General features: G+C 41.9%; 1 protein-coding gene across 1 annotated transcript in view; it reads right to left on the reverse strand.

The window, feature by feature from the left end:
• Positions 1-10,304: 10,304 nt before the first annotated feature.
• The window catches only part of ORMDL1 (ORMDL sphingolipid biosynthesis regulator 1), a 71,692-nt gene continuing 59,619 nt past the window's right edge, over positions 10,305-22,377 (reverse strand). The window contains exons 3-4 of the mRNA XM_082260907.1: positions 19,727-19,878; positions 10,305-11,033 (exon numbers count right to left, since the gene is read on the reverse strand). Of these exons, the coding sequence (XP_082117033.1) occupies positions 10,898-11,033; positions 19,727-19,878 (288 nt within the window). The 3' untranslated portion in view covers positions 10,305-10,897. The remainder of the gene's footprint in view (positions 11,034-19,726; positions 19,879-22,377) is intronic.

Here is a 22,377-nt window from a genome sequence, read left to right on the forward strand (position 1 = left end):
GTATTGTTATATGGAGTTACACCATGGAAACAATTGTCTTTATATGAGATCACTGGGACAGAGAAAACCAAGGAGGCACCTGTTTGGATAAGGATTTTACTTGCAGTCAGTAGTACAGTACTGTGAAGGCTGGTTACCCCCTAGTGAGTGTAGCAAAAAAGGTGGGGGGATGAGTGAGACACAGACACACAACTTGATTGCATGTACCTTAGCAGCACTGATTTCACTGTATATTATATTCGATTTTTTTTCATGAACTTGATTTCAACACCTGTCACTTTATATTAAATTGCAAAAAGATGGGTGTTGTATGGGCACCTCCGTGAATCTTGGCAGGCTGTATACGAGTCGCTGCACCTGGGCAGCACTTGAGAGGAGAAGCTGCTCTGGAAGCAATAAAAACAAGAAGGTAAGGCGTCTCTAAGTGCAGTAAGCTCAAAAAAGTTTATTAAAATAAGGGATTAAAAGCACTCACATAGAGTAAGATGAAACATAAGCAACACAAAGCGTAATGGTCCGAGATCTTTCCAGAATCTTCTGGGCCACTGTACTATGATGCGGACATCCAGAGCTCCGCTTCCTATATGTATGTCCTCTCAGCTGTGTGCGGCGTGAGACTCCTGGAGACAGAGCAGGGACGTGAGAAGCCAGTATCCTATGGAGCGGGTGGATGGGCAGTTACATGTTTCAGAGCATGCACGGCTCCTTCATCAAACCTCCAGCCACTGGAGGTGAATGGACACTTATATGGGTAGCTCAAATCATTGGTGCAAGGGACAGGTGCAATACGGCAAGAACGTGCTTGGCTTGACTCTCTATTAGCTTGGTTCTTGCCGTATTGCACCTGTCCTTTGCACCAATGATTTGAGCTACCCATATAAGTGTCCATCCACCTCCAGCAGGTGGAGGTCTGACGAAGAAGCCGTGCATGCTCCGAAACATGTAACCGCCCATCCACCCGCTCCATAGATCATTGGCTGTAGTTTGGCCCGGTGGCCCGCTCTAGGAAGAGTCCTGGTGGTTCCAAACATCTTCCATTTACGATGGAGGCCACTGTTCTCATTGGGATCTTCAATGCTGCAGAAATTTTTCTGTACCCTTCCCCTATGCCTCAATACAATCTTGTCTTGGAGTTCTACAGTCAATTTCTTGGACTTAATGGCTTTGTTTGTGCTCTGACGTGCACTGTTAACTGCAGGACCTTATATAGACAGGTGTATGCCTTTCCAAATAACATCCAATCAACTGAAATACCACAGGTGGACTCTAGTCCCGTTAAAGAAACATCTCAGGGATGATCGGTGGAAACAAGATGCACCTGAGCTCAGTTTGAGTGTCATGGCAAAGGCTGTGAATACTTATGTATATGTGATTTTTTTTTTCGTTTTATTATTAATAAAAATTTGCAAAGATTTCAAACAAACTTTTTCACGTTGTCATTATGGGGTATTGTTTGTAGAATTTTGAAGAAAATACTGAATTTAATCCATTTTGGAATAAGGCTATAACATACAAAATGTGGAAAAAGTGAAGCGCTGTGAATACTTTACAGATGCACCAAGTCTGGGACCAACCCTGTTTAATTTATTCATAAACAGCATTGAGGACGGGATCATTAGATCTATATCAGTTTTTGCAGATGGCACAAAATTGGGCAAGGCAATAACTGCACAGCATGAGGCAGATATCTTACAGAATGACCTGAACAAAATAGCAGAGTGGGCAACGTCATGGCAAATGAGGTTTAATGTGGAGAAGTGTAAGCTTTTGCACTTGGGGGCTAAAAAACAAACACACAATACACTTTAGGGGGGGGGGGGTAACTTTGGGGGAATCAAAAATGGAGAAAGATCTGGGAGTCTTGGTAGAGGATAGACTAGGCAATAGCATGCAATGTCAAAAAAAAAAAAAAGCCCCAGACCCCTCCACTGCACTTCAAAGTATTCAAAAATGCAGAAATCTGCATTTTTAATACTGTTACTTTTTTTAAATCAGCGGCATTGGCAGCTGAATAAACCGGAAGCGATGCCGCTTCCGGGTTACATGATTGGAAGCCCGATTGAAGCTGAATCAGGCTTTGTTTGGGACTCCAACTAGACCGTGGACGTGCCGGCTGGTTGCTCAGGTTTCCTGGTGGGATGGGAGACCCGGGCAGAGCTGCGGGAGGGGATCTTACATCCCCTCCTGCTCACTGGGATAACGGTCAGCAGCGGCATCGGTTGTTATCTCCTGAAAGCCAACCCCCAGCACTAAAATAGGTCCTAGGTTGATGCCTTCAGCTGCAAGCATTATTCCAGTACAGCCACTTCTAGCAGACGTACAAGTACGTTGGTTTGCGGGGTGTGATTAAAATGATTCTGGCAATTGAAATAAATAAATGCTAAAGTTGACATTTTGCTTTTTTTTTTTTTTTTTTATAAGCCAATAAAACTTCTCTCTTGAACAAAATTCTTCTGCATTCAGGAGAGGAGCTTTGACTGCCTCTAAACTCTGCTGCTCCTAAACTTTGGTAAAAGCCTGTGTGTATGGGCACATAGGCTTTTATGGAGTCGAGTTAAGGGGTTTTGGCAAAAAAACACCAAAAGCTCCTAAACTTGAGCAAAAAATGTGTAAAAGGCCCCCGCACTATCAATTAAAGGAGGTAATGAAAATAAAATGAGAATATCAGTAAAGATAGGGGATAGCTGCAGCTCCTAGTTTAGCCTTACCAAAAACTGAGTAGTTTGTATAGAAAGGAAAATGGACAGTGAAGCTGCGCTTATCCAGTGAGAAAACAATCAGCCTTGAGCAAATAAATATAAAGTGCCTGTAGTGCAAAGTAATATCAGTGTCAAATATATATATATATATATATACACATACACACACCGTAACTTAGGTGAGAAAATTCCCAATAATGGGATAGTGACTCAGTGACATACATCAATTTCATTAAAACCAAATTCAATACATCATGTGCCAAATCAAATGGATAAATTCATAAAAAGATGAAGAGTCCTGAGAAATATTCTGATAAATGGATCACTGCATAAAGTTCATTTAGGGGACAATCAATGTGAAGCAGTCTTGTGAGTGGTTCTCCCACTATGTGTTCAGTTAGTGATCATAAACAGATCATAGAAGTGACTTCAACACCATAAGGTGAACGGTGAGACAATCTGTATATAATACTTCCGGGTGTACTACACCCTTACCTTACTGCTGTAAGGATACAGCATATAGAAGAAACTCCTGGCAATCCTAAACATATCCGGGGCGGGGGGGGGGGGGGGGCGAGTGCTCCAAATGGAATGTAGACGAGAGGCTCTTCTGGTGTAGTATTTCGCAAAACCATTTATTTAAAATAATAATAACTTACCGTTGGGTAGAAGACAATTGGTGAAGGAACGCTGAGCCTCTGAGTCCCGAGCCGCCTGTATCACTGCACTTCCGGTTTTGCCTAACGTCTAAACGCGTATCGTCACGGTCACGTAACTTCTTCAGGAGATAATGATAGGCTAGACAGAGGTGCTTATGTACATTTCTGCAAGTGATCGCCATACTATTTGAGACCAATCCAATATACTAAGCATACATAGCAGAGCTAGCGGCGGCCATGATACTGTAGTCTAGATGCATTGATATGTATAAGCAAGCGGCAGCCATGCAATAGCAGCCTAAATCGCTGGAGGTAACATATACCAGCCGACATCAGAGACCAAAATAGATAGATAAAAATAATTCAAAGATATATTCGGTCACAAGACTTGGTGATGCTTAATATTATCATGGCCGACAATATCATTGCCGCCGCTAGCTCTGCTATGTATGCTTAGCACACTGAGCTTGCCAGTAATTGGCTGTGCAGCGGGGGCATGTCAGGACAAGTCTAATCATTGGAGGAGAGCAGGCTGAGTTAGCAGCAAAGTGAGAGAACTGACCAAGGTGTGCTCTCCTGCTTAGTGTGATCAGTTTTAAATAGGAAAGCAAGGGGACTAGCAGGAACACCAGGGATTTCACATAAAAGGAAGCAAGACAAAAAGAACAGGATACTTTCTCATACAAGTACATGGTAAACCAGGCACATATCAGGAATATCAAAAAATGGGAGAAAGATATCTGCACTCAGAATTACATCAAGATAGCATAGGCAGCCAGCTCAATAGGTAGATTACAAACCCATACACTGATAGTAATAAAATGGGAGCAGCGCCAAAATTAAATACATATATAAAAAAATATGCAAATATACGAAAAACAGTATAGACAAAAGTCTTAGATGGAGTTGATGGAGGAGAGGGAGGAAATCAGTCCAGATCATCCAATCACCAGTGTGCAGAGATGTATAGTAACGAAGTAGAACTACTTCACTACTGTACTAAAGTACTAAAAGGCGGTATCTGTACTTTCCTAGAGTAGAATTTTTTTTCTCCTACTTCCATTTTTACTTCAGTACATATTTTCGATGAGTTTAATACTTTTACTCCAATATTTTTTTATGTGCTGCATAGTTACTCGTTACAATTATAAAAATGTTACGAATCATTCCATTCCAAACCCGCACCGCCGCTGACTTTCTTTACTCGAGTCTCACTGTCTCTGAGACTCACAAGTCACGACCAATCCCTGACCCGATGCCTCAGGGGCAGGGCCTCGCCGCCTCTGCCCTCCCTCAGCTCGGCCTGAGTCCCGCCTCCCGCTCTTAAGTGAAGTGGTGGAGGCGAGAGAGGAAAGACACCTGCCTGCGGAGTGATCTCTCTGGGCCCTGGCTGGGGGAGGGACTGTGATTTACTAGAGTCTAGACTACTAGACTGTCTCTGGGCACTGTGCAGCGTGGGAGAACTGGATGGAGGTAGGAATATATTCTTCTTTTAGCAGGGGGGACTGGACTGGGGACTGTGGAGAAAGACTGGAGGACTCGAGACAGCCTAAGGTAGAAGTAAGAACTGTCTTGAAGTCAAGTCACTCCCTAAGGGGATTGGATCTATTTAATGGGACCTGTCCTGACCTGCCCTACTCTAAGGGGGATCTATAATGGGAGGGGGACCCTGGCCTGCTCCAAGGGGGCTCTATAATGGGAGGGGGTCCCTGGCCTGCTCCAAGGGGGATCTATAATGGGAGGGGGACCCTGGCATGCTCCAAGGGGGATCTATAATGGGAGGGGGACCCTGGCCTGCTCCAAGGGGGATCTATAATGGGAGGGGGACCCTGGCCTGCTCCAAGGGGGATCTATAATGGGAGGGGTACCCTGGCCTGCTCTAAGGGGGATCTATAATGGGAGGGGGACCCTGGCCTGCTCTAAGGGGGATCTAAAATGGGAGGGGGGGCCCTGGCCTTTTGACTACTTTCTTTAATAACTACATAACACAATACTTGTACTTTTACTTTCAGTACTTGAGTAGCAAATTTTAAAATAAACTACTTGCAATACTCAAGTACAAAAAATGTTGAATACTTTAGTACTTCTACTTAGGTGTGGTGCTTAAAGAGTACTTCAACTTCTACTCAAGTCCCTTTTTTGATAGAGCACTTGTACTTTTACTCAAGTCTGGGTCTCTAGTACTTTATATTATACATCTCTGCCAGTGTGTAGTGGGGAAAGCGTATGATCACCCAAAAGTGACAGTCAAATCTGCTTACCAGAGAGTTTGACCCTCCTGTTACAGAGCGGTCAAAAATCGCCAGAGCATTCCAGAAGCACTTGACATAAAGGATCCTTACGATATTACGATACGTGTAAGGCAGACCGGGCACTCTGATGTGCAGCACGCTCTATTTATACCGCGGTTTTTATTCACATGTTGTTTGAAACTACATCCGTGTAAGTGCATTACTTTTTTAATAAAGTTGCTTGTTTTGACGTACTACACCATTGGCCTGCTTTTGTCCTCCTGAGGTATTACCTTTCTGGTTGGAGCTTTCTAAGTGGTTCAGGCTGGCATTGTCCTTCTGCATTGTCCTGTGAGTGGAGAGTTTGGGTGTCATCACAGACCGGAGGAACTCTGAGGCATCCTTTATGTCAAGCGCTTCTGGAATGCTCTGGCGCTTTTTGACCGCTCTGTAACAGGGGTGTCAAACTCTCTGGTAAGCAGATTTGACTGTCACTTTTGGGTGATCATACGCTTTCCCCACTACACACTGGTGATTGGATGATCTGGACTTGTTTCCTCCCTCTCCTCCATCTAAGACTTTGGGACTTTTGTCTATACTGTTTTTTGTATATTTGCATATTTTTTATATATGTGTATTTAATTTTGGCGCTGCTCCCATTTTATTACATATAAGGAATATGAAGTGTTTGGGTAACAAATGCTTTAACCCTTGTGGTGTGGGGGGAAACCCCATGCAAGAGTAATGCTTGATCGTTTCATGGAGTTCAGGTTTAAATAATGACAAGGTTATTGCTGAAATAATAGGCCCATAACTGAAATTTGAAAATTGCGTTGGGCCATAAGGTGTATACGGGTGCAAGAAGCTGAACTGAGTAAAGTGTTACTAAACCCAGGACTCTGCATTCACTATACCTGGACTCCACAGTACACAGAAATTCAATAGTTTTAGTAAATGCTCCAACTGCAGATAAGGAAACGTATTTAGTAGCTTTATCCATGTCTCAGAACATGGAAATGGAAATGCAAATATTTTAGTAAATATAAACTGCTTAATACCTTTTCTCATCAGCAGCACAGCCGCGGCCAAAAGTTTTGAGACCAATGTATATAGCAGTCTTTTGACTCCTATCAGTATCTGGCCGAGCACTGGTTAAAACTTGCAGGAGGAGTTTTCATACTCCTCTGACTGTCCTATGAGGCTGCAGGACCTCTGACCCTCTGTCTGGAGAGTGCTGATTGGCCCTGAGCTGATCCCATGCACCCTCCCATGAAAAAATAAAAATAAAATGCAGGAGCAAACAGCCTTTTGACACAATGCAGAGGATTAACCCCTTAGGTTCCACAGTGAGTATATCAAGCATGCTTTACTGCATATACACACTGAGTTTACTGCTGTGGTTTTGGAACACTAAGAAAAGGCATTTTAAAGGAAAAAAGGATTTCTTTTTTATCTTAATGCAATCTATGCATAAAAATAAAAAGCCTTCTGTGTGCAGCAGCCCCCCCCTTACCGGAGGTCCCTCTCTGCCCAGCGATGTCCACAAGTGTCTCAGCCTTCCGAGATTCTCCCTCTTGATTGGCTGAGACACCGCAGTGGCGCCATTGGCTCCCCTGGCTGTCAAAGTCAGTTAGCCAATGAGGAGAGAGAGAGAGAGAGAGAGAGGGGGCCAAACAGCAGCTCCACGTCTGAATGGACACACAAGAGTTGCAGCTCGGCTCGGGTGCCCCCATAGCAAGCTGCTTGCTGTGGGGGCACTCGACATAAGGGAGGGGCCAGGAGCACCGAATAGGGACCCGAGAAGAGGAGGATCCGGGCTGCTCTGTGCAAAAGCAACTGAACATAGCAGGCAAGTAGAACATATTTTTATATGAAAAAAAAAAATAAAAAAAATCAACAAAGACTTTACAATCACTTTAAGTTAAAAAGGTAAAGCATTGATTGCTAGATTGATAAAACATAACTTGCATATTGCTACTGAGACAAATTAAAATGTATTCACAAGCCAACAATTCCTAATTTAGTTCCGGTTAAAGAACAAAAAAAAAAAAAAAAAAAAACACACACACAACCTCAAGGGCAAAAGTTAATTTATTCAATAAACTGAAAAGCCACTGGAAGGATGAAAATATAAAAAGGGATATTTCTCAAATGTTTTACAACCATGACAAATGATAACATGATTTGTGTCTACAATCTGTGCATATAGGGTTAGCTTTCCCAAACTATTTGAATTAAAACATACTGTTTCTAAAGAAAATGTGTACACTTTCTTCCTTTCCTTAGAAATGAAAAAGGGAAATATAAAAAAAAAAAAAAAAGCAGAAGGCCTTTATGACTACTTTCATCCAAAACCTTCCTATTTGTAAGGTGACTTCCTATGGATAAAATCCATTTCTAATACGTTGCAGATGTGCAAATACACACATATCTACACAAGCATCTGCTGAAGGATAATAAATTGAGCAAAGAGTTGGAAACACTGCTGATGCAATAGCAAGGTGCATATAGTTGTAACCTTATACTGAGGCGGAGCAATGAAAACTGTGCTTCCTTTCAAAGATGAATCCTGATTGGCTGCCGCAGGAAGCAGTCTAATTTTGCTCCAGCTGTTAGCCTGAGTGTCGATAAGTTTAAAAGAAAAAGTGCTGGAATTTGTGTGTATATATAAATATGTAAGCTTGGTTCAGGGCAGCAAAGTTAACAGTATTCAGTAAAATGATCTTCAGCTGTTTTTCTTTTTTAACTGGCTAAACCGTGGCGGCCCGTCCAATACGGGGCGCCACCCCCTTATCCATGCGCTCGACCCCTAATCTACATGCAGGGTGCCGGACGCATGGATTTCCATGTGTTTTTTTTTAAGCACATGATTAGAGCCTGAGGCATTAATTGGCTTAAAAAAAAAAAGAAAAAAAAAAAAAAAAAAAAAAAAGGGTGGGCTCAGGGCGCAGAGCACTTCGTCCCGAGCCCACCCACTCGTGTGACCATGACAAATTAATATCCTCTATGGTCTTCCCAATTCGCCTCCCGGCCAATCAGGAAGGGAGTCCTGAGACCTGATTGGCCAGGGAGTCTTGGGATCCACTTCCTCTTTGGCCAGGAGGAGAAGCAACGGCTCCAGAGCGAGGAACAGCAGCCCTACCATCTGCCTCCATAAAGTATAAGGAGGCCTCTGATCACTGCCTTCTGTCCATCTCCCACTGGGGGTGGTGTTGGTTCCCCCCCCCCCTCCCGTCTGCCTCCCACAGGGGGTGGTGTAGGTTTTTGCCCCCCCCCCCAAAAATAAATATTGAGCACCAGCCACCACTGTGGCTAACCGTCTAACATTCCAATATTCAATAACCGACTTGTACATGAAGTAAAGTCAAAACCTAACTCTAAACCTAATCACAATCAAAGGCTGGCCATACATTATATGATTTTCTTGAACAATTTTACTTTAGATTTACCAAAACCATAAAATATAAAAGGTCAAACCTGAACACTTTCAATTTGTATGCAATCAGGCAAGCCCCTGTACTACATGGTTGAAGGTAAATCTAAAAGGAAATTTAATAAAAAAAAAACTTTTATAATGTATGGCCAGCTTAAGCCTAAATCTATCAAGATCTGTAAAGGAAAAAAAAAAAAAACAAAAAAAAACATTTGCTATACTTACCTGTTCTGCAAATCGCTCTCGTGCGATTCCCAGCATCAGCTCTGCCCAATAATAACTATGGGTGACATTTCTTCCCAAGCATTTTACAGCCAGTCGGTTTTCTCCTGCACACAGCATCCGCCGCTTCAGCCCAGACTGGAGCGGCGGCAGAACAGATAAGTAGAACGATTTTTGCTTTACAGGGCTAGATAGATTAGGCTTAGAATATGGCTGAGAGTAGGTTTAGAGTTAGATTTTGACTTTACTTCCACTTTAAGTTAACAGTAGAGATGAATGAATCCAATTGCAAATTTGATTCCCTGTAACATAGGCATGTAGATTTGTGCCATCTAAGAATCACACCATTCAAGAATCTAGACGGTCAGAACACAAATGCATGCACATATTTAGGCAAACTGCTGAAAAAGTAGAAGGTTCACCTAATTCGTGTTTATTCTTAGGCATAAAGTACTTTTAATAACGTGTGTCACTCAGGTCACAACTGCATGGCCCCATGGGAACAGGGAAGATGTTTTGTGAGCCTAAAAACCATTGTAACATGTAACATTACGCCCCCTCCCTCATTCACAGAACACAATCAAACTGGAATTTTCATGCAGTTGCTCAACTCATGACATAGGGAACATCTGCAGTACCACAAAAGGTCTCTAAAGAGATTTTTCGGCAAGAAGATTCTGTAGGGGAATAAAGGGAGAGTTCAGGACATAAAGACAACGTCAGGACAGCAAATCAAAAAAAACCCAAGGAGGTTGTATGAGTGATCAAATTTGTCCTTGCGACTAGTCTAACACGAACTGCTTTGAAATATTTCTCTTTTCGTACCATCTACAGATCCAGTCTGTTTTCAAGAGATCGCTGGCTTCTAATACAACCGCTTCTAAGCCAGTACTACAATTAGAAAACTAAAATAATACCATAGTTTACTGTACATTCTTCTTTCAACTAGACACTACAAAGATTGTGCCACTGCTCAGAGCTATTCAATGTCTGGTAAGGAGACCTAGAAAAAAAAAAATAGCAAAAAAAAAAAAACTCTTAAATTAAACCACTCCTGGTAATTCGGAGAAGAGTATAGCGCCAACTGTTGATGTATGGTACCAGATGACTACTGAAAATACAGTGATCACATACAGCTCTGCAGGCAAATTAGAAATTATTGTGGAGCACACAAAGAACACAGCAACAGAAAAAAGGAACCAAAACTACTAGTGCATATCTACACAGCATGCAGCACAACATTATGTCAGCTAGTGAATGCTGTTGCATGTCACAAGTGGGATTGCTACACATGATAAAATAATGATAAAAAGGACATATTTTGATGTAATCGATAATGTTCTTTTCGTGGAGTAGTACTACTCCTTTATTTCATAAGTCTTGTGTATGATTTGCAAACCTCGGGTCATAGCTGGGCCCGCCCAGCGCAGAGAGGAAAACCTCTGAATCAGATCTAGTGCTCTCTTCTGAGAGAAGCTCTTTCTCCTCCAAGTCTATGTGGTTTCCAACAGCTTCCAACAGGAGCAATGAGATCTTTTCTGTAGAAATCATTAAAATGGCTTAGATGGCTATCCATTGCATCCGAACAGAAAGAGCCAGAGCCAATAGTATGTGCGCTTGAAGTAACGTATTCAGGGTCTGCAGGATTCCTGTTCAGTATTTGTTGATGCCAAAAATTCGTACTCCGTGTAATTGAGGTAACTTGGGGATAAGGACACTGAGAAGTGAAGCCGTGTTGATAAAGAAATGTGTTGGATCATACTTGGTGTAGAAACTGGTCAGGAAGTACCTAGAAAAAGAAGAAAGCAAGAACAGTAAAAGAATTGTTTCTGTTGCATCGAAAGACTGCAGGTGTTAGTGAAGGTTTCTGTTTTGTTTTTTCCTGTTAGAACCGTCACACATCTGTGCCTAAAAGTGCATACATTTTTAATGCAATACCAATATGAATTGTGTTTTTTTTACATTTTTCCACCTCTGCAGCCTTTCTGAGATCCCACTTCTAATTGTGACAGTGGGCTGGGGATCTTCTCTCCACACAATTTTGATCACATGTGCAATGCTTTGACGGTTCCTAATTTTTTTTTAAAAAAACAATTAAAATGCACATTGTTTTACCTGAAAAACATGTGCATTTTTTTTTTATTATGAAGGTGAACATATAAAAAACATTGAATAAAAAAAAACTGCTTAAAAACAGAAGCACATTAATATCTACAAGTTGTGCTCAAAAGTTTGCATACCCTGGCAGAAATCATGTAATTTTGGCATGGATATTGGAAATATGACTGATCATGCAAAAAATAAATAAATAAATATGTACAGCCAATATAAGTGTACTTAAAAACGGGGTATGCCTGTATTATATATATATATATATAATTTTACAGGATAGTGACCAAATTAAGCCATTTATTACATAGTTGTTTGGCTCCTTTTAAAAACATAACAGAAGTCAACCAAATGGCCTTGATCAAAAGTTTACATACCCTGGAATATTTGGCCTTGGTATAGACACACACACAGATTAAAAAAAAAAAAAAAAGGTTATTTCCCACTTCTGTGGCTTTTTAGCCCCGATTCACATTAGCACGATCTCGGAGATCGTATGTAATTTAGGAGCAGTGCGCTCCGAATTACATGCGATCTCATGTGCGGTGCAAATTTCAGCCATACACTTTGTATGGCTGAATTCGCACCGCATCCACACTAAACTCGCACATGAGGCTTTTTTTTATCCGCAGCAGAATCGGAACGCATAGTGGTTCACACTTGTGCGATCCGATTATGTGCAAACTTGCAGATCGCACTGCGATATGCGTTTGCAACTGGGGGTGTCAATAACTTAATTGACACCCCCTGCGTATAGCATATGGCAGTGTGAACTGCCAGAGGTGCGGATGCGATGCAGGAACACGCTGTATATTCGCAGCGTTCCCGCATCGCACAAATGTGAACCGGCACTTAGATTGCAGTTATTGGTATTGTGTTTATATAGTTAGTGAGTTTGTTAGCGGTCATGTGGATACACTGAGCAGGCTAGATACTGAGCCATGGGGAGGAAAGAAGAAAAAAAAAAACACACACACACACACACACACACACACACACACACACACACACACACACACACGACATCCGTAACAAGGTAACAACTTCATAAAGATGAAAAAGGAAATAAAAATGTATCCAAAGTCAGTACTGTTCAATCACTTAAGTGAAAAATTTGGAGATCTCTTGATACCAAGCCAAAAGAGTTGGGCCAACAGTTCAAGCCATGCATCACCTGTTTGTCCGTGACCACTGGTCAGGTGCAGGGCTTTGTGCCCAATTAGGGCGCAGCGCACTGTCAGAGCCATGATTGGACAAAGTCATGAGGACTTTGCCAAATCATGGCTCAGTGCTCATAGTCCCACCCCACACTTTAAAAGCATTCCTTTGTGCCGTAACTTTTTGCAGTGTGATGCTGGAGATAGATAGAGCAGGGCTCAGTTTGGTACTAGAGAGTTAGTGTATTATTGTGACCCAGAGTGTACGTGTAGTATGTCAGTATAGTGTGCCAGTTTACGGTTTGTATAGTGCAGCGTTAACAGCATTATGTAACATTTAGTGCAGTTTACCACCTTTTTTTGGTTGCTGCGTGTTTTTGTCCCCTGCCTGCCCCCTTTTTATTTAAATTGTCATCCACAGTTTCTGACTGCAACGCTGGTGTTTCCTCTAATTTTTTTTTTTAGGATTTTACATTTCTTTCAGCGGCAGTCCTCAATTTAAAGTGCACCAAACGCCACTTTTAATTTAATAAAGTGCATCCAATCACACATTACCCAGTTTCTTTGACATTTGGGTAATTGCCCCCCTCCCCCCCTCAATTATGTCTGGCAGGCGTTCCCATGGCACTATGAGGGGGCCAGCAGGGTCTGTGTCCACAGGCAGGAGATGGTGGACTGGAATATTAAACCATCCTCCATGACCCAAGGTGACACTAGTGCGCAGTCCACTGCAGCTGCCAGAACGGCTTATTCTGCCTCCTTGGCCACAGTTACTCCTGCCATAGCCCCAGCATCATGCATAGAGGAGTCAGCTGAGTTATTTGAATACAGCATCAGCCACTTGCTTATTGAAGATGCACAAACATTACTTGATTCAGATGTTGGTTCTGAGGTAGAGGAAGGGAACATGAGCCTACACAGAGGGGAGAACACTAACATTGGCAGTCACATTCCCCCAGCTGCAGTATATTGCCAAGTTGGCTCCAGTGATGACTAGAATAGAGGGAATGATGATGATGATCATGTGATGTCATTGACGTGACTTGGGTGCTGGATAGAGCAGAGGAGGAAAGGGGGGGGGGGGGAGGCACAACCCCAAGAGGTAGATGTGCTCCAGGAGGTAGCCAGTAGAGAGCAACCACCTTATTGTATCAGATTGTGGAGCGGTTATCTCCCAGCCCTCTTCCCACAGCTCAGCTGTGTGAATTTTCTAGCACATGTGCAGCCAATCACACTGTTTCCATTTGCTAGCTCTACCGCAAGCAGATCAAGCATGGCAAAAACACCAGCAATTTGGGTACTATATGCTTGACAAGGCATTAAACTCCCATCACTCAGCCAGTTGGAAAGGGCACCTGAAAGCCACATACAAGGGACACAATTCTCCTTCTCACCTTTCAGGTTTAGCCCCCTGCTGTATATCATGAACTCTCAGCAACCTCCACTGACAGGGATGATAGTGTAGCAAAGGGTGTCACAGGTCCTTGCACCTCCAGCTGTAGACCAGCAGGCAAAATTTCTCTGCCTCTCTGCATTAAAAAAATGTCTCTGCCCCAGCTGCTGCATCGGGAGGGGAAAAAAAAAAACACGCCACCCACATGCCCAGCGTATAAATTCCAGCTTGTCATTTAAATATTTTTTTTTTTAAATTCTTTATAAAAATGTCAGTTTTTCTACAGCAGGTTCTATACATGGTACAGATGTGCCACTTTACAGGCAGTCTTAGCCCCAGTTCACACTACTGCGTGTGCGGGGTTCGCATGTCATGTCAGAGCGCACTGCTCCGACATGACATGCGATCAGCTGTGCGGTGCGAGTTTAGCCATACAGTTTGTATGGCTAAATTCGCATCGCACCCGCAGCAAACACGCACAGGAGGCATTTTTGCTGCCGCATCAGGATCGGATCGCACAGCGGTTCACACTTGTGCGATCCGATCCTGTGCGAACTGCACGATCGCACTGCGATATGCGATCAAACTGGGGGTGTCGTTAAGATTACATTGACACCCCCAGCGGATCGCATATGGCAGTGTGAACTGCCGGGGGTGCGTGTGCGATGCGGGAACAGGCTGCGAGTTCGCAGCCTTCCCGCATCGCATCAGTGTGAACAGAGCCTTAGAGGACCCACCAGGCACTGGTGAAGGTAAAGTTGATCCAGGGAATATCTGATTGCCTCTCAGGGGATCAGGAAGGAATTTTTGTTCCCCTGTTCAAACTAGACCACGCTTTGCTGGGTTTTTTTGCCTTCTGGATCAACTGTGGGTATAGAATTGTTTATACGGGAACTAGATGAACTTGTGCCTTTTTTCAACATGACTAACAACGTAACTATATAGGGAATTTTTTTTTTTTTTTTTTTTTAATTGTTTCACTTTACCTACTTCTGGACCGGAAGGATTTGCCCCTTTAATGACCAGGCCATTTTTTGAGATTCGGCACTGCTTTACTTTAACGAACAATTGCGCGGTCGTGCGACACTGTATCTAAATAATAATTTAGGTTATTTTTTCCCCACAAGAAGAGCTTTCTTTTGGTGGTATTTGATCACCTCTGTGATTTTTATTTTTTGCGCTATAAACAAATAAACAGACAATTCTGGGGAAAAAAAAAAAACAAAAACAATATTTTTCAAATTCTGCTGTATAACATTCCCCCCCCCCCCCCCCCCAAAAAAAAATCTCCGCTGCCGAGTGGGGGCAGGAGCGTGCCGCCGGCGGTGCGCGCTTGCCCCCTAGCTGTAGGCACGTGACCGACGTATACCTACATCAGTTTGCGCAGGAGGGGCTGCCTGCCGCAGTATAACTGCGGCGGGCGATCCTTAAGTGGTTAAGTATTTTTAAAATCACTACTCCTTTAAAAACTATCTTTTTTAAAACGTTTTTTTTTTTTTTTTTTTTTGCATTCAGGGCAGTACCCGGGCCCCTATACCATTTTATATGGCCAATAACTTTCATATAGCCCTTCAAAATTGATTTTTCAAGTTCGGGTCCCATAGACTTCAATGGGGTTCGCATCCGAGAGTTCTGGCGTGAACCGAACCGGGGGGGGGGGGGTGTTTAGCCCATCCCTACAAGGTCAGGTAGACCAAGAAGATTACAGCCACAACTGCCAGAAGAATTTTTCTAGTTACAAAGAAAAACCCACAGGTAACCTAGGAAGAAATACAGGTTGCTCTGGAAAAATATGGTGTGGTTGTTTCAAGGAGCATAATACAATGATACTTGAGCAAAAATGAGCTGCACTGTCAAGTTGCCAGAAAGAAGCCTTTACTATGCCAATGCCACAAAAAAGCCCAGTTACAATATGCCCAACAAGACCTTGAAGTGCATCACCGCTTCTAGAGTGACGAGACCAAAATAGAGCTTTATAGTCACAACCATAAGTGCTTTGTTGTGAGAGGGGTCAACAAAGCCTATACCGACAAAAACACCATCCCCTCTGTAAAGCATGGTGGTGGCTCACTGAGGAGGGGTGAGCGCTAAAAGGTATGGGGAACCTTGTAAAAATTTATGGCAAGATGAATGCAGCATATTATAAAATAATGGCAGACAATTTGCATTCTTCTGTACGAAAGCTGTGCATGGAACGCTCTTGGGACTTTTCAGCACAATGACCCTAAACTCAAAGTCAAGTTGATCCTCCAGTGGTTACAGTGAAAAAGGTGACGTTTCTGGAGTGGCCATTACAGTCTCCTGACCCTAAGGTCACCGAGGCACTCTAGGGAGATTGCAAAATGTGTAGTTCATGCAAGACGACCAAAGACTTTGCATGACCTGGAGGCATTTTGCCAAGACAAATGATCAGCTATACCACCTGCAAGAATTCAGGGGTCTCAGGCAACTATTACAAAAGACTGCACACTGTCATTGATGCTAAGGGGGTAATACACAGTATTAAGAACTAAGTGGATGCAGACTTCTCATTGCATTTGTTTACTCGTTTTGTTTTATGATTGCGCCATTCTGTTATGACCTACAGTCGAATATGAATCCCATTAAAAAAAATAAAAAATAAAAGAAATGTGATTTACCTGCTCACTGTTTTCTTTAATAGTGATACATACTGCATGTTACCAATTCTCCAACGGTATGCAAACCTTTGAGCACAACTGTATCTTTCTTGCTGCCTCCAACAATGTGCTAGAATTACTACTGGCTGAATAATCTAAGCAACCACCACACTTCCAGGTGTGTTGACACCTGGTCTCCTTCTGTACTCTGTGGTTACTCCAGCCGAACCCTTGTTGCAACCAGACATAGGAGCTGGTAAAAGTTCATTAAAAAAAAAAAAAAAAAAAAAAAAAAAAAAAAAAAAAAATACTGATCACTTCCCCAGAGTAGTGGAATATTACTATGGAAACATTATAGTAAAATTATATTGCTCTGGTCAAAGGGTGTTAAAAAAAAAAAATAATAAATTCCCCCCCATACAGTCAGTGTCCCTGAACACCAACAAACATGTTATATGATGATGCTGTACTGCACTGGTGACAGTATATATACACACAGTATCTCACAAAAAGTGAGTACACCCCTCACATTTTTGTAAGTATCTTATTATATCTTTATGTGACAACATTGAAGAAAAGACACTTTGCTACAATGTAAAGTAGTGAGTGTACAGCTTGTATAACAGTGTAAATTTGCGGTCTTCTCAAAATAACTCAACACATAGCCATTAATGTTTAAACCGCTGGCAAAAAAGTGAGTATACCCCTAAGTGGAAATGTCCAAATTGGGCCCAAAGTGTCAATATTTTGTGTGGCCACCATTATTTTCCAGCACTGCCTTAACCCTCTTGGACATGGAGTTCACCAGCGCTAAACAGGTTGCCACTGGAGTCACATCATGGAGCTGGTGGATGGGAGAGACCTTGCGCTCCTCCACCTTCCGTTTGAGGATGCCACACAGATGCTCAAAAGGGTTTTGGTCTGGAGACATGCTTGGCCAGTCCATAACCTTTACCCTCAGCTTCTTTAGCAAGTCAGTGGTTATCTTGGAGGTGTTTTTGGGGTCATTATGTTGGAATACTGCTCTGCAGCCCAGTCTCTGAAGGAAGGGGATCATGTTCTGCTTCATTATTTTCACAGTAAATGTTGGCATTTATGGTTCCCTCAATGAACTGTAGCTCCCCAGTGCAGGCAGCACTCATGCAGCCCCAGACCATGACACTTCCACCACCATGCTTGACTATAGGCAAGACACACTTGTCTTTGTACTCCTCACCTGGTTGCCACCACACACGCTTGACACCATCTGAACCAAATAACTTTTTCTTGGTCTCAGACCACAGCCTATGGTTCCAGTAATCCATGTTCTTATTCTGCTTGTCTTCTGTTTGCAGGCTCTCTTGTGCCAAATCTTCAAAGAGGCTTTCTTCTGGGACGAAAGCCATGCAGACCAATTTGATGCAGTGTGCGGCGTATGGTCTGAGAACTAACAGGCTGCATCCCCACCCCTTTAACCTCTGAAGCAATGCTGGCAGCACTCATACATCTATTTCCCAAAGACAACCTCTGGATATGACGCTGAGCACGTGCACTCAACTTCTTTGGTCGACCATGGCGAGGCCTGTTCTGAGTGGAACCTGTCCTGTTAAACTGCTGTATGGTCTTGGCCACTGTGCTGCAGCTCAGTTTCAGGGTCTTGGCAATCTTATTGCCTAGGCCAGTGATGTTGAGCCTTGGCATCCCAGATGTTGGCTATATTTATGTAGAGCAACAATTCTATATTTATGTAGAGCAACAATTCTTTTTTTTTTTTTTTTTTTTTTTTTTTAAGATCCTCAGAGAGATCTTTGCCATGAGGTGCCATGTTTAACTTCCAGTGACCAGTAAGAGTGAGAGCAATAAATTTAACACCTCCTCCCCATTCACACCTGAGACCTTGTAAGACCAACGAGTCACATGACACCAGGGAGGGAAAATGGTTAATTTGGCCCAATTTGGACATTTTCACTTTGGGGTGTAATCACTTTTGTTGACAGTGGTTTAGACAATAATGGCTGTGTGTTGAGTTATTGTGAGGGGACAGCAAATTTACAAGCTGTACAATCACTACTTTACATTGTAGCAAAGTGTAATTTCTTCAGTGTTGTCACATGAAAAGATATAAAATATTTACAAAAAAGTGAGGGGTGTACTCACTTTTGTGAGATACTGTATAATAATTATATATATATATATATATATATATATATATATATATATATATACACACACACACACACACACACTGTAATCTATATATAAAAAGATTTTTCTTCTTTCTTTTCTTCATTTTTCAAAAAATGACAAAAAAAAAAAAAAGAAAAAAAAACTTCAAAATACCAGCCAGGCCTGTTACTAAATACCTTGGACTGTCTACATTCCAGAAAAGGGGTAAATTAGATCAATCTTCAGATATATACCATAGTTTGTGGACTGTATAACAACTTTCCTACAGACTAAATAATTTACACGGATTTGAGTTATTTTCACCAATGAAATGTAGCAGAATACATTATGGCCTAAATTCCTGAAGAAAGATCATTTACAAAATGTTTTAACAGAAATAAATTTTTTATTTTTTTTTTCAAAAGATTTCAGTAATTTTAGATTATTCGCAAAAAAAAAAAAAAAAAAAAGAAGAAGAAAAAAAACGCAGTGGTGATTAAATGCCACTAAAAGAAAGCTATTTGTGCAAATACAATACTAAAAATTTAGTTTGGGTACAGTGTTGCATGACCATGCAATTGTCAAAGTGCGACAGCGCTGAAAGCTGAAAATTGGTCTGGGCAGGAAGGGGTTGAAGTGCCCGGTACTGAAGTGGTTAAAAGGAAAACTATATTTGAGCTTCAAGATTACTTGGATATTCTTGCTCATCGCACTCAGGAATTTTGCAGTATGTAGTCATCTTTCATTGCTCCTGAATGGCATTGTTTAGTTGCCATTAGCAAAGTGATGTAAGCATGCGACTCACTGCTACCTTTCATGTGACAGAACAAGGTGCCTCACGATTGATCCAATCTTGTCACATAGGGCTATGTAAGGATTTCAAAGTCTTGTGCAAGCTCTGACAAGTCCGTATGGAATGTACACTGGGCTCTTGTTTACTGTTCCGGCAGCCGAATGGCACCATGCAGGTGTGGGGAAAAGAGCGTACATGCTGCTAGGGAGGGGGCTTTATTCGGACCAAAAAAAGAAATAATAATTCATAAAGCCAAGTAAAACTTACAGAATAATTGGAGAGATTGTAAAGAATTTTCTTGATGAGGTGAACTGTACTCCATAGTCCAGCTGCTCCCAATGTGTAAGAAGTCTGGCTTTACCCTGGTCTGGGGTTTCAAATGGTGTACCCTTCACTGCATGTAAAAACACATACATTCCCTGTTGAAGAAAAAAAAAAAAACACACATTTTAGGTGTACAATACAAATTTCAGAAAAGAAAAAAATAAAACAATTTTTTAAAAATTAAGTTAATGTAATGTGGTGTACACAGACATTTGATTTAAGGTCCGCTTTAAGGTTGCCAGTGCATACGGTATACAACATACAGAACACTGTATTTTACATCCATAAAAAAATATTTATGCCTAGTGTGTGATCTCAATGCCTCGCTTATGGATGCTATGGGACCTTGTACACACTCCTATGTATCAAAGTGGGAAGCTGACTTAGGCAGAACCTTAGACCAATGGGCATGGAGTCAAACCTGGCTAGCCTCGTTCAATGCTCCTGGAACAGATTTACCCAAGAAAACACCTACAAATTGCTTTCATGCTGGTATAGGACCCTGGTGCAGGTGGCCAAATTCAGTCTTCCCCTTGTGCTTGTGTCTTGCCCGAAAACCCTGCATTTTTGGACCCGGGTTTACTCCCTAATCAAATCAATTCTCAACGCCTTGCTTGCAAATGCCCTGGCTGGTAGCCTTCATTACAACTGAACTGCTTTCAGAGTTTAACCACGTGCCGCCTGTGGTATAACCAAAAGAAGCTACAGCACGGCTTCCAATGCCAGGAAGAAAAACAAATGTCCTCTAATAATGGGGCAGGGCTCCCTCAGTGATTGCCGAGTCCTTTGGACTCATCTGATCCAAGATCAGGGTAAAGGGCCAATCACAGCGGCCCTTTACCTTGTGATCAGCTGTCAGCCAACAACAGCTGATCACCGGATATAAAACAAGCTTGTTATCGGCTTTTCTCTCCTCACGCTGATAGCATGAAGTGAGAAGAGGAGTATGTGAAATATAAAGAAAAAAAATTGCAAAAATGGTCTGGCCACCTGAATTAAAAATGGAGCGCAGGGCCTGGCAGTAAAGAGTTAAACATTTGATGGATTTTTTTTTTTTCTATTACGAATAAAATATGGGCTTACGGGATTTGCAGATCATTGCATTTTGTTTTTATGTAAATTTTACATAGCACCCCTAATTTATTGGAATTGGGGTTTTAAAAAAGGACATGATGAAAGCCTTGCTAAAATATTATGTAAACACTTGCAGTAACTTGGATCATTCGTAATTTTAAAATTACTTGTAAAATAAATGAACACAGTGAATATCATATAGTCAACTCTTGAAAGACTTTCGAACCTGCAAGAGGAGTGAGTTTCGTCTGTCCACCAAGTGATTCTTTCCAAACTTGCAGCTCTGGCATGCTATTCAAATATTGTCTAGATTGACGCCCTAGGTTCATATTACACCTACAAGTTTAGCAGTAACTTTTAATGGGGGACAAATAACAAAAAGCTTTATAGCGTATGGCTATAGAAAACTTCAAAATCACTATGGGAGGTGCAGGACATATATTGGCAGATGGACATCGGCCCCCTTAAAGTAGAACTATAGGCACAACTTTTTTCCTTTAGGATAGAGCAAGGGAAGGTTATAACCAATCTTGATATTTTATTTATTCATTAATTTTTTTACCATCTGTGTCCCATTGCAGAGATTTCTCTTACTTTCTGTCCCATAGCCAAACAGGAAGCGAGAGGAAATCCAGGTCCCCTGGTCACCAGAACTAATGTCCCCATTGAAAGATTTCTCCTCTATTACTTTTCTGGGGACAACCCAAAATTATTTTATTTTCACTTCCAATGATAATGGTAAACAGGACAAAGAGAGGGTGAATTTCCCCAATGGGGCACAGACAGCAATAAAAACCTGAAAAGCATTCTACTCCCTCTTCACTCAAATGAAAACTAAAAAGGTTTTGCCTTTAGTTCCACTTTAATGTTTTAGCATCTCTCTCTCTTTTTTTTTTTGCAAAGTGATCACCGGGTTTTTTTTTTTCTGTGTTCTAATAGCTAGTTGTGGTGGCCTCATCTTCAGCTATGAGAGAAAGATCCTTCAAGTGGCTCTTTGAACTTCAGGCTGTCCGCAGTTCTCAGTTTCCTTGGACTGGTTAGCATTTTTTACGGTGTTTCCCACTCCTCAGTTTGACTGCTTTTGGCTGTCCTGTAGATTCAAAGCCAAACTCCAGGCACGATCTTCATTGCATACTAACAAAATTGAGCTCAGATACATCCTGTTTCCACGGGCTATCCCCAGACTGTTCCCAAAAAGTTGTTGGGAGCATGAAATTGTCCATGTCTTTAGTATGCTGACGCCTTAAGAGGTCCCTTCACTTGACCTAAAGGGCCAAGCTTATAAATTATGAGAATACTACAATTCTATGCCAGTTGAAGACTATTACTAAAACCAGTAAAATTCGAACACAGAGGCAATTCTTTAATATGATAAAGAGTAGATCCATTTACAGTGCATCCAGAAAGTATTCACAGCGCTTCACTTTTTCCACATTTTGTGATGTTACAGCCTTATTAACCACTTGCCGACCGCCGCACGACTATCTACGTCGGCGGTCAGCCCCTCACAGGCAAAGTGA

The sequence above is a fragment of the Pelophylax lessonae genome (genome assembly GCF_965119305.1).
Source record: "Pelophylax lessonae genome assembly, chromosome: 6".
In the NCBI taxonomy this organism is placed as follows: Eukaryota; Metazoa; Chordata; class Amphibia; order Anura; family Ranidae; genus Pelophylax; species Pelophylax lessonae.